General features: G+C 41.5%; 1 protein-coding gene across 1 annotated transcript in view; it reads left to right on the forward strand.

Moving 5' to 3' along the window:
• ADAM10 (ADAM metallopeptidase domain 10) overlaps positions 1-12,767 on the forward strand; it is a 217,220-nt gene that overhangs the window by 169,992 nt on the left and 34,461 nt on the right. The window contains exons 12-13 of the mRNA XM_033920375.1: positions 2,223-2,406; positions 10,309-10,417. Coding sequence (XP_033776266.1) covers positions 2,223-2,406; positions 10,309-10,417 — 293 coding nt within the window. The remainder of the gene's footprint in view (positions 1-2,222; positions 2,407-10,308; positions 10,418-12,767) is intronic.

Consider the following 12,767-nt stretch of genomic DNA (forward strand, 5'->3'; position numbering starts at 1 on the left):
TCTCAGTGATCGTCACGATATCTAATCCAATCTTCTTCCATCACTGCTTCTAGATCCAGAATTTTGTTTCCCATTCTTCGAACATTCGTATATACTGCTTTCCAGACATTGCCCCTTTTCCCATCTGTGTAGAGGTATTTGGAGATTTACTGACCCAGGGGCTTTGATCACTGTGCCCCATTGATTCTAGTTTAAAGCCCTCTTCAGTAGATTAGCCAGCCTGCTGCTGAAGACACTACTTCCTTTTTTGAGAGATGCATACCATTCTTGCTCAGCAGCCTTTGGAAAATCATCCCATGGCCCAGGAAGCTAAAACACTCTCTGACACCATTCACGTAATCACACATTTATTTCCAGGATGTGAGCTTCTCTGCCCTGGCCTTTACCCTTGACAGGGAGGATGGACAAGAATACCACCTGCGCACCTGACTGCTTCACCTTCTCTACCAGAGCCACAAAGTCACTTTTGATATGTTCGCAGGGGTACCTGACAGCATCATCAGTGCCAACGTGGATGATCAGCATCGGATAATAGTCATCAGGGTTGATGAGTCTCTGCAAGCTCTCTGTAACATCTTGAATTTTGGCACCAGGCAGACAGCATACCTGAGACAAGGCTAAAGCGATTGGGGTTCTTCAGCTTGGAGAAGAGAGTTCTTAATTTTAAATCAATTTTCCTTTGTATTTTGGACTTTTATATACATCAGTTTGTAAATCAGCATTCTCTCCTATGGGAGGGAGAAGGGATTTATTTATTTTTTGTTTCAGAGCTGTCTGGTATTTGGTGAGTTTTATCCATGCTCTTCCTTCCTTAGGTTTTAGGGCTGTGATTAAAAACAAACAAACAACTTCTTTTGATTTATGAGCTGTTTTCAAAGATTTTCTTTCAATTGTGTTAATTGCCAATATAAACTTCTTGGTATGGAAAATATTAGCTATTTTGCAAATGTAAAAAAAACTAGGGGGTATTTTATATTGTCAGATCTACCGTGTTTATCCAAAAATAAGACAATGTCTTATATTCATTTTGGGCCCAAAAAACGCACTAGGTCTTATTTTCGAGGTAGGGCTTATTTATTTCATGTACGTGATCATCTCTCCCTTCCTTTCCTTCATCTCGATTCTTCCTCTTTCCTTTCTCTCCCCCCACATGTGCAACATCTTTCCTCCCCTCTCACCCATCCTCTTGTGCCTTCCCTCTGCAGCATCTTTCTATCCCTCCCATCCCCCTGTGCAGCAGAACCCTTGACCAGCTTCCATCCTTCTCTCCCTTCCTCTCTCCCATCCCTTGTGCAGCAGAACCCTTGAGCACCCACCCACCGCTGACCTTCCATCCTTTCCTCCCATCCGAAACCTGCAGACCGCGAGCTATAAATACCTTCCTCCAGATCAGCGTTGGGCCAGCTGCACTCTACAGGCTGCTTCGTGGCCTTCTTGCCGGGGCCTTCCGTGTGCTGTGTTGCATCATCAGTGATGCGTCGGAGGGAATCATCATCAGTGATGCGTCAGAGGGAATTTCCCAGCGAGAAGGCCGTGAAGCAGCCTGTTTAGAGTACTGCTGGCCTGTTGATGCTCTGGAGGAAGGTATTTATTGGTCACGGTTGGCGGGGTTCGGATGGGAGACAAGGATGGAGTGGCGGGGGGGGGGGGGGGGAAGCACTGTTGCCAGTGAATCCAGGGACAAGGGCTTATTTTTAGGGTAGGGCTTTTATTAAAACCTACCCTGAAAATCATGCTAGGGCTTATTTTTGGGGAAACGCGGTATTTCAACATGAGATTTTATTAAATTTAAATTTCGTTATAATATCTAACTAGAACATGCTGAAGTATTTACAGAATTTGCAGTTTTAGGAAGAATCCCAGCCCCCACATACACACCCAAAAGTGCAATATGAGGTGCCTACTACAGGCTAATTTCAATGCTACGTATATTCTGAGCCTGCCAGTTAGACTTAACATATTAAAATGCCATGCCGTGTGCCACAAAAGTATTTAATGCAAAACTATCACAAAACCATTTAACGCAGCTTTGTGTTAGAAGTTAACATTAGGATAAAATGGGTATTAAGCATTTAACACAATTTGTTGTTTGTTATATTTCAAAACTTATTTGGGAGGAATAGTACAATTCTAGAACTTGTATTCACAAATGAAGTCTGCATAGAATTTATATTTAAAAACGTCTTTCTCTATGAAATATTAATGTGATTCTTTTTCTTAAGTCCCAGTCAAGGTCCATGTTGTACGCCATTGTGCACTTTCAAATCGAGTATTGAAAAATGCCGTGAGGAATCAGAGTGTGCACATGTGGGCACGTGCAGTGGTACTACTGCCTTTTGTAAAACATCTGCGGCCAAAGATAACTTCACTGTTTGCAATAGAGAGACACAAGTTTGCATTGAAGGGGTAAGCTATGGTTGGCACTTATGCAAGACACTCTTAAGGGCTCCTTTTACTAAGCTGCGATAGTGGTTTTAGCGCGCACTTAGCATGCGCTGAATTGACATGCATGCTAGACCTTAACGCCTGCCTTTATAAACAAAGCCCTGCCAGCTGAACATCTCTTTCTCTAGTTCAGTAGCCAGAACTTTGATTTATAAGGAGGGAATAAGCTAAATATTGCAGTACTGAGGCTTGTATGGATGCAAAGGGGACGGGGTGGGGACAGTAGTCGCAGGGATGGGAAGTGGATAGTGGTCGCGGGGACGGGGACAAATTTTTTCCCCTGTGTCATTCTCTAGTAGATATCCTGAAAACATGATGGTTGGATAGGCTGGAGTGATCTTGGATGGCAACTTCAGCATTTGCAACCTAGGACAATACCAGATGGACCTTACAGTCTATGACCCAGAAATATAAAAAAAAGAGAGAAGCTAATTTAATCATGTACAGTGGAACCTTGGTTTATGAGCATAATTGGTTCCAGAAGTATGCTCGTAAACCAAATTGCTCGTATATCAAAGCGAGTTTCCCCATAGGAAGTAAGGGAACCTTGCTTGATACGGTCCACCTCCTTCTCTCCCCCCCCCCCGAGGCTACTGGCGCTGCTACATACCCCCCTTGAGGCTACCGCTGCTGCTCCATACCCCCCTTGCGATCCGGCATCCCCCCCTACAAACCGGCATCTTCCCCCCCCCCCGCTCATGTCGACCACCCCCTCCCCCGCGATCCTACATCCCTCCGAGCACTGAAATAACATCCCTTACCCCGATTTGGCTCCAGCACCAACGCACAGGACATGCCGGTGCCGGTGCCCGAAGATCCTCCTTCTTGGCTGGGCTGGGCTGGCTGGACTGGGCCTTGAGCATTTGCACATGCTCAAGGCCTTTTGGTATCGCTCTCTCCAGCAACAACCATTTTCCTGTGTACATAAAAACTATCTGAAAGCCATGGGGAGACTTTAGATAAGGCAGATTGTAGAGTTAAAACTTCAGAGGCCAGAGGATTAGGTCAAAATTGGGACAGAAATAGCCCCCCACATCCTTCCCTGGATGTGTATGAAAATCAACAAAAATTGACTCATAATCAAAGACCTACTATATTGAAGTAATAATATAAGATGTCAACGGGCTCCAAATCAATTTAAATAAATTATTGTGTCCCGAAATGACGGAGGTGATTAGTGGAGTACCACAGGGCTCAGTCTTGGGCCCAATCCTATTCAACATCTTTATAAGAGACTTGGCAGAAGTGCTTCGTGGTAAAATAACATTATTCGCCGATGACGCCAAACTGAGTAATGTAGTGGGCAAATGCACAACAGACGAAGATTCAGTGCCCGACAACATGATGCACGACCTACTCCTACTGGAGCGATGGTCTAGGATATGGCAACTCAACTTCAATCAAAAAACAGCAAGGGAATATTTTTATCCAAGGTGATACTTATAAATCACTGTTGTACTAATCACCTTTGTTTTACTTCAAGCACAAATTACAACACAAGTTGATGTGGTTAAGTGAACACTCAGACCCACAGCTGAGGTCCGGTGAAACAAGTTCACGGAGCAGCTATTAAGGAGACCATCATTGTTGTTCACAGTCTCCTCCACCAAACAAAGACTAAATAACAGCACATAAACTTGAAGAAAATAAAATAATAAATTTGACAGCAACTTAACTTTGAATGGTGTGGATGATACACATAACTGCTCCGGGCTCCTCCGTTTATTCACAATACCGACCCCCCAACCTAGGTTTCACCCGCTGGCTTCTTCAGGAGGGGTACTACAATTACAAGATGACTCAAATCAACACTACACCACACAGCTTGCTAACTTAATAAACAATACATTTTGAAATACTCAATATAAACACTCTCTCTGCAACTTACCGGCACAAACACTCCATACTGCTCACACACGCACTGCTGACAAGAGGAACTTCCCAGCAGGCCACGCTTTAAATACACTCCCCTTACTACCTATTACATCATCACTCATTACATCATGAGTGAAAGATTATAGTTGAAACCATTCAATATCATTGTTTAATCCTGCTGGGGCCAAGGTATGCCATTGAAATATAAACTTCTGCTCTAAATAAAGAAGATATTGAGTAATGTTTCCAGATTTTTTATGAGCACACATAAGGACAGTGTATTGTAATTCCTCAATGGAGTGCTGTTGTTCAATCCAATGACTGACTAAGGGGGCAGTAACACGTTTGCATCTTATATTGCTCAAATGTTCGGCAATGCGAATTTTGATAGCACGCCGAGTGTGTCCTATATAATATAGCCTGCAAGGGCAAATAATGCAATATATTACTGCAGATGACAAACAATTAGTACCTGTTCTTAAATAAAATTTCTTGCCCCCTGTTTGAGGAATTATCACTTGGTCAGTGTTGAGGACATGAGGGCAATACACACACTGATGACAACATACGTGAGGACCCTCTCTATTCTGTTGGACAGGGTCACGGTGTTTCAAAATCTGACCTAAATTCCGGCCCCTAGTGTGAGCAAATAAAGGGATGTCATTCAAGCTCTCATGTACCTGCAGCACTGGCCAGTGTTTCAAAATAATTTTTCTAATTTGTTGACTTCGATTGGAATAAGGCAATACACATACCACGGCCCCACTGTTCTCCCTTTGTTGGGGATGAAATAGCCACTCCCGCTGGCAGTTGCGGGCTCTCTTCCATGCCCGTTTGATTACCCGGGGAGGGTAACCTCTCTCCAAAAACTTTGTGTATAAAAGCGTGGCCTGCTGTTGAAAGTCCCACTCGTCAGAACAGATCCTCCGCAACCTTAAGAATTGTCCCACCGGGATGCTGTCCCGGAGGGGTTTTGGATGATGACTATGATAGTGTAGGAGAGTGTTTCGATCGGAAGGTTTCCTATACAGAGTAGTATCATAACATACTTGAGAATTGATCTGAGATTTTACTACTTGGATATCCAAAAAGGATACCCTGTCACTACTTACTTCATGAGTAAGAGTTATATTGGGATCTGCCTGATTCAATTCTTTTAGGAATTCCTCCAATTCGTCATACTCCCCATTCCACAAGAAGAATACATCGTCTATATACCTTCTCCATAGACCAACTTTACTAAACCATCTGGAGGTATAGACATATTTGTCTTCATATTCAGACATGTATAGGCAGGCGACGGACGGGGCCACCGTAGCCCCCATGGCCACCCCCTTGGTCTGAAAGAAGAACCTATTTGCGAATTGGAAATAGTTTTGACACACCACAAATTCAGCTAAAGTTCCTACTAGCTCCTTCTTTTGAATTGAAATATTAGATTTACTAACTACCTGCTTGATAATTGTCAGGGCCGCCGATTGTGGCACGTTGGTATACAGGGCGGAAACATCTGCAGTTACTAACAGTTTACAATCTTGACCCTCACAACTCTGCAAACATTGCAGGAAGTGAGAAGAGTCCCGTACGTAGGACTGAACAGTGCCAACATGTTTATAGATAAAGCTATCTATAAACCTTGACAGAGGTTCCAGCACTGAACCAATACCAGCCACAATCGGACGGCCCGGAGGGCACGTAGAGGACTTATGGATTTTGGGGATAAAGTATATATATGGAATTTCCGGAAATTCCACATTCAGACATTTAAACTCTTTAGCTGTGATAACATCAGCTTGACGTGCTGAATTTAATATGATATCAATTGCCATCTTGATATCCTTAGTGGGATCCACATCGACTTCCCTATAGAAGCTAACATCTAATAGTTGCCTTAAGGCTTCCATACAGTATTGATCATGGTCCTGTATCACTATCCCACCGCCTTTATCGGCGCGTTGGATAATGATAGTAGGATCCTGTTGTAATGACCGAAGCAAGCTGAACTGTTGTAATGATAAGTTAGAGCCACATTTTAATTGTGATTTTTCAGCAAGCTCAACGTCTCTTAATACTGCTCTCTCAAAAGCTGCTACAGAAACATCAGGTGCTCCTGGAGGGATCCACTTAGATTTAGATTTCATTCCTCTTGCTTCTATAGGGTCTGTTGTGGATGACTTGTCTGCAAAAAAAGTTTTTAGCCTTAGGACCCGGAAGAATCGATATAGGGACGCTCGGGTCTGAAAGGCATCATACTTGTTGACAGGCACAAACGATAGTCCTTTAGTTAACAAGTCCTCCTCCGCTGTTGTAAGGACTCTCGAGGACAAGTTAAACACGCCTGTGTTTATTTGCGTGTTGATTTCTTCTCTTTGGGTCGATTGACCTTGGGTCTCACTACTGGGTCCACTGTCTCCGTCGCCTCTGCAGGTAGTTGAGTGGGCAATCGTAAAAAAGAATCCGAAAGTGTAGGTTGAAATTCTACTGATTTAACTGGAATCTTTCCTTGAGATGTTACTTGCTCATCTGATTCTGTAGAGGACCCACTAGTGAACATTTTAAACAGCACCTTTTTTCCCGTCTGTCGACTCCTCCGTGTGTTTACTTTTTTATTCATCCAAGGATATACATATCCGCGTGTGTAGTCAAGGTGATCCCGATGATATTTTTTTACCTTTATGGCTCTTTGTTCACTGGTATAGTTCTTCATCTGTGCTTCCAACTCTTGTACATTTTGTACAAACACTTCCTCAGAGTGTTGGCCTTTTAACTGTTCTAATTTGTCAGCTAATTCACTCCTCTGTTCTTGAATAATAGGAGCTAAAGCATCAACAGTGAGCAGCATCAGGTCTATAGAGCAGCGTGTTAGAGTTAAATTCCAATTTTGAACATACTGTGTGTTATCCATAAATCTAGGTTCTTTCCGAATCCTAAGTCCTCGGGGTACCCTCTGGGCATGGCAGTATTCTACCAATGCCAAAAAATGCAAAGTTATGCACCTGGGCAGCCAGAATCCATGCAAGTCTTATACCCTTAATGGCGAGATCCTAGCAAAAACGGTAGCAGAACGAGACTTGGGGGTAATCGCCAGTGAGGACATGAAGTCTGCCAATCAAGTGGAGCAGGCTTCGTCCAAGGCAAGACAAATCATGGGCTGCATACGAAGGGGTTTCGTCAGTCGTAAGGCGGAAGTCATTATGCCATTGTATAGATCCATGGTGAGGCCCCACCTGGAATTCTGGAGGCCGCATTATCGCAAGGATGTGCTGAGACTGGAGTCGGTGCAAAGAATGGCCACCCGGATGGTCTCGGGACTCAAGGATCTACCATACGAAAAACGGCTTGACAAATTACAGCTATACTCGCTCGAGGAGCGCAGAGAGAGGGGGGACATGATCGAGACGTTCAAGTATCTTACGGGCCGCATCGAGGCGGAGGAAGATATCTTCTTTTTCAAGGGTCCCACGACAACAAGAGGGTATCCGTTGAAAATCAGGGGCGGGAAACTACGAGGTGAAACCAGGAAATTCTTTTTCACTGAAAGAGTGGTTGATCGCTGGAATATGGATCGATATAAATGCTGTCTTTTGCTAATAATGACCAGGATAGCCATGCAGATGGTTACCTGTAATTGGAAGAACTACGACTACCTAAATTTTCCTTTCTGGTGGGCAAATCTGTGCTCCAGTTATTGGTATGAAAAAATAAATGAAACATAGAAACATAGAAATAGACGGCAGATAAGGGCCCACGGCCCATCTAGTCTGCCCACCTTAATGTCCCTCCCCTACCTTTGCCCTGTGAATAGATCCCATGTGCCGATCCCATTTGGCCTTAAAATCAGGCACGCTGCTGGCCTCAATCACCTGTAGTGTCTTCCACTACAGGTGATTGAGGCCAGCAGCGTGCCTGATTTTAAGGCCAAATGGGATCGGCACATGGGATCTATTCACAGGGCAAAGGTAGGGGAGGGACATTAAGGTGGGCAGACTAGATGGGCCGTGGGCCCTTATCTGCCGTCTATTTCTATGTTTCTATGTTTCATTTATTTTTTCATACCAATAACTGGAGCACAGATTTGCCCACCAGAAAGGAAAATTTAGGTAGTCGTAGTTCTTCCAATTACAGGTAACCATCTGCATGGCTATCCTGGTCATTATTAGCAAAAGACAGCATTTATATCGATCCATAGGGGGCTTAACATGTAATAATGTTCCACATATGACCACCTCATATGTCAGTGGATTTGATGATTACAATATGTTATTAATCTTACCCCATGCTGACCTCCAAAAGTTAAGTATCAAAGGACAATAGAACAACAGATGATCCAGTGTCCCAATGTCTAGATGACAGTGCCAACATCTATTAGATTTAGAACTGTCTAACCTGTGTAACTTAACCGGGGTCCAAAAAGATCTATGTGACAGAAAAAAACATGTTGCTGATGCTGTACATTCTAATACATCTACGATTTTTTCCCCCAAAAAATCATCTATCTGCCAGTATACGTTTTACTATGAATGTTTTATAAATATTTTAAAGAAATTTTTAAAAAATATATGCTAAAAGTACTTAGTTTGTGAGTTCGACGCTAATCGGGAGGATAGAAACATCGATCGCCAACATGTTTCGCCTGTATGATTCAAAGGGCTTTATCAAGGCTCACTCTCCCATTCAAACCGCTATCTCCAACCATTGCGTCTAAAATATTTATAAAACATTCATAGTAAAACGTATACTGGGTCCGATGAAGAGTGGGAGCATAAAGCCCCGCACAATGAGATGGTTTGAGTGTGTGGTGGCCCGCTGAGGACCTGAAAACATTGTTAAAAACCATATAGAATGAAGTTTGGCAAATTGGTGAGATAACATCTTGCTGATGCTGACTGATATATGATAATATTCTTCATTCAAATTGATTATAGTAGTGCCTAGGTTCACATTATATGCAAAATGAATTAAACACGTTAACCTATGAATTAATGGATGTAAAGTTTATTTGCATATATTACATTTTTTAATTAAAATTAATAAGTGAAATGAAACCAAAAATTGTTCAAAAATGAGAGGAAAAAGGTCAAGTGAATGGAAAATATTTTCTCTGCCTACGAATACATCTCAACTGTTCACATATCTTTTTAGGTTTCATAGCTTTCATTGTACTAGCAAGGTAAAGTCAGGCCTATCACAAAGCCAACTGATACCACAGACAATCTGGGGAAGGAGTGCTTTTTGATGATGTGGCTATGAATAGATGCTTAACAGCTCTTGCAACTGCAGTGGAGAAACTTCTACAATGCATTTGTCAGTCATCACATTGTAGCAGCTCTAGATGTGGTGCTCAAACTTTCAAGGCCAGAAAGTGCATCTACTATGTTGCCTTTTGTGGTGTTGGTCCAGTGAAAGGTTTCAAGCTGTATTGATTCCAGTTTTCAAAAAAATTAAAAAAGTTGACCCTGGTTACTCCACAAATAGAAACCCAACAAAAAGCTCTGTGGAGAATTGATGTTCAAGATGTAGGCTTTATTTAAAATTCTTTAAAACTGAATTTGAAAATCCACATAAAGTATATGTCTAGATCGAATCTTCTGGGAACTTTGGACCCAACACGGTCTGTGTTTTGACAATGTTGTCTTCTTCAGGGATCCCTGTTGGTCCTATAACAAAAGCCCGTGGATTGAAGAATAGTCCAAATAAACCAATACAAAGTAAACTCTGCGCTTGTCAGAAAATTCTCGCTACTGGATTTTCAAGTTCAATTTTAAATAATTTTAAATAAAACCTACATTTTGAACATCAGTTCTCCACATTGATTCCAGTTTTCTCCAGGCACACTTGATGCATATGGGAACATACAATCTTGCTTTTTGAAATAATTTATGGACTTCATTTATTTAGGTATCTTTAGTTTCACAATGTATACTGGTTAGGAAACTCTAAAGTGTAGTTCACAAGTAAACATTTTTTTTCTCCCCCTTTCTCTTACAGCAATGTGCTGGTTCTATCTGTGAAAAATATGGTTTGGAAGAATGTACATGTGCCAGTACAGATGGCAAGAATGATAAGGAATTATGCCATGTCTGTTGTATGGAAAAAAGTAAGAAGTGTTTCAAATCCAAATGCCATTACAGTGGATGCACTGTATCATTAATGCATCCGATTAGATATGTAATCTAATTTGACTATATACCAGAATGTTTTTCTGAGTTGCAGAGCTTTGAAAAGTGGTAATCATTTTTGGTCGTCAGGCAGAATAAAGTGTCTTTTTGCTACTAATGGTATATTTTGTGGAAAGATGCTTTGGTTTCATGTGAAGTCACATTTTTCTGGAACTTGCAAGAAAGTATTCGCTCAGCTTTCCAGTTAGGTTGTTTTTAACTGATTAGTGAAAATGGTTTCCAACTCTGAAATGGTCTTCTATATGCATTTGACTGAATATTCTTTGCAGCTGAAAATATAATCAAATCTAAACACAACAATGACAGAATAGTGAAATGATCTAACAGTGAAATGAGCCATTTCCAGAGATGTGAGTGCTGCTGAGGAAGACTGCTTATTGATTTTACTTTGAGGATTCACACAGTATTTAGAGCAGCTGTAAGACTTCATAATAGCCTCATCTACCGTTCCTCCAACTTATTCATAACTAAGATGTTTAGAGTTGAATGGGTTAGGTATGTCTATCAGCAGAAGCTGATTAGTTGTGTCCCAGAGCAAGCGTTAAAGCACCAGTTAACTAATTTGCAACTTCCCATTTTGAGGCATATATGGATGTAGTGTTTTAAAGACTGTGCTTTTCTGTGGTTGCCCTGCTTCTTGATAGAACAACCTTTCCCCAGAGATAAAGCATGACTACCTGAGTTTAAGAAATTGCTAAAGGTTTATTAGTTCATTCATGCCTTTGGCTCATGTGATTGAAACTTTATGCAACTTTTCCTCGATATAGGAGAGTTTTGATCAGTGGCCAGGAGGATGGATTGTATTGTCTTGCTTCGTTTTAATATGACTTTATTCTGCAAAAGTTTCTGGCTATTTCCAGAAGCTAGAATGGCAGACTCAGGGGCTCCATTACTAAGCCTTCTAAAATAGTGCATCTGTAGATCTGGTGGTATTGCCCATCCATTAACTTCTGCACAGTGTACATAGAAATGTGGAGGACTCTACTCTTGATGCTTCATATGTGTAAAAAGGCAAACACAAAGGAACTTAGCTATCAACAAAGGCTACTGTTAAGGCATGTTTTTACCACAAAGTCATGCTATATAGTACCGATCCTATTTTATGCAATGAGACATAACTGGGGTTAACAGTAAAATAGTGCCCATATTGATAAGTTCCCCATGAAAGTATTGTATCCAGTTAGCTGAAAGATTTGCTAGAGTCCAAGTATTGCAGCAGTCTGTGATGGCTGTATTCTTGAATAGAGCTAGAAAAGCAAAATTAAAATCTCACTCCCATTTGTGATTCTCAGACTTTTTAAAAAAAAAATTGGCCCATGACCGTTTTGCTGGGCAGACTGGATGAACTGGGCAGGTCTTTATCTGATGTTATTTACTGTGTTACTGTGAAAGAAACATGTTATTCAGAATGCTATATTTCAGTCTCACTGTACTGTATTCTGTTCTGGAAGGAATACAAAATATCATTAGGCTTCTCTCTCAAGAGAAACAAACAATTTATTTATATGCCAAACACTGAGCATGGAAAGCATCTTATCCACTCAAACTATGATGCTTTGGAAATAGGTTTGCCAGATAGATTATGCATTGGAGAGAACCTCTTTAAAGAAAAGTAGAATTGGATATAATCAAGGATCATTGTGCGGTACTGCAGTCCCTCTCTGCTGCCATCTCCGAGCCATCTTTCATATCATGGAGGTATCGGAGGAAAGTCTTTTTTTCCCATAAGAGATGCTTTCTTCTATCTTGTCATTCCTCTCAGCAGCAGAACTTTGAGGTCTCGCCTATATGGTGAAAGAAGCTCAAAGCCCTATGCATTCACCCAGTCAAATCCAGAGAATGATTTGTGCTTGTTTCTGGAGATCATAGCATCCCAGTCTCAATAAAAATCAGTCTCCTTTGTGGGGGATGCCTAATACTGCTCTTGTTAGATGTGCCATCTCTGAGTGTAGTACAGTTGACAGGGCTCTGGAAAACTATTTTCTCGGTATAGGGGACTGCCTGTTGGAACATTCTGCTGCAGGACTTGAGGCAGGCCAGCAGTGTGTTGCAGTTTAAGAGGGGTTTGAAGGTGCTGTTTGTGTGCTCTTTTGAGCCCTGAATAGGCTTTTTGTGCTGTTCTGTTTTTTTCCTTATTGTATGTAAACTATCTGCGGGACAGATGGTGGTTTTGTAGCTTGCTGAAATACATGATGTGTTGTTGTGTTGATGTGGTATTGTCTTTGTTATGGGTTTTTTTTGTTGTTTTTTATTTTATTATGTATGTTA

Source organism: Geotrypetes seraphini, chromosome 14, assembly GCF_902459505.1.
Source record: "Geotrypetes seraphini chromosome 14, aGeoSer1.1, whole genome shotgun sequence".
Taxonomy (NCBI): Eukaryota; Metazoa; Chordata; class Amphibia; order Gymnophiona; family Dermophiidae; genus Geotrypetes; species Geotrypetes seraphini.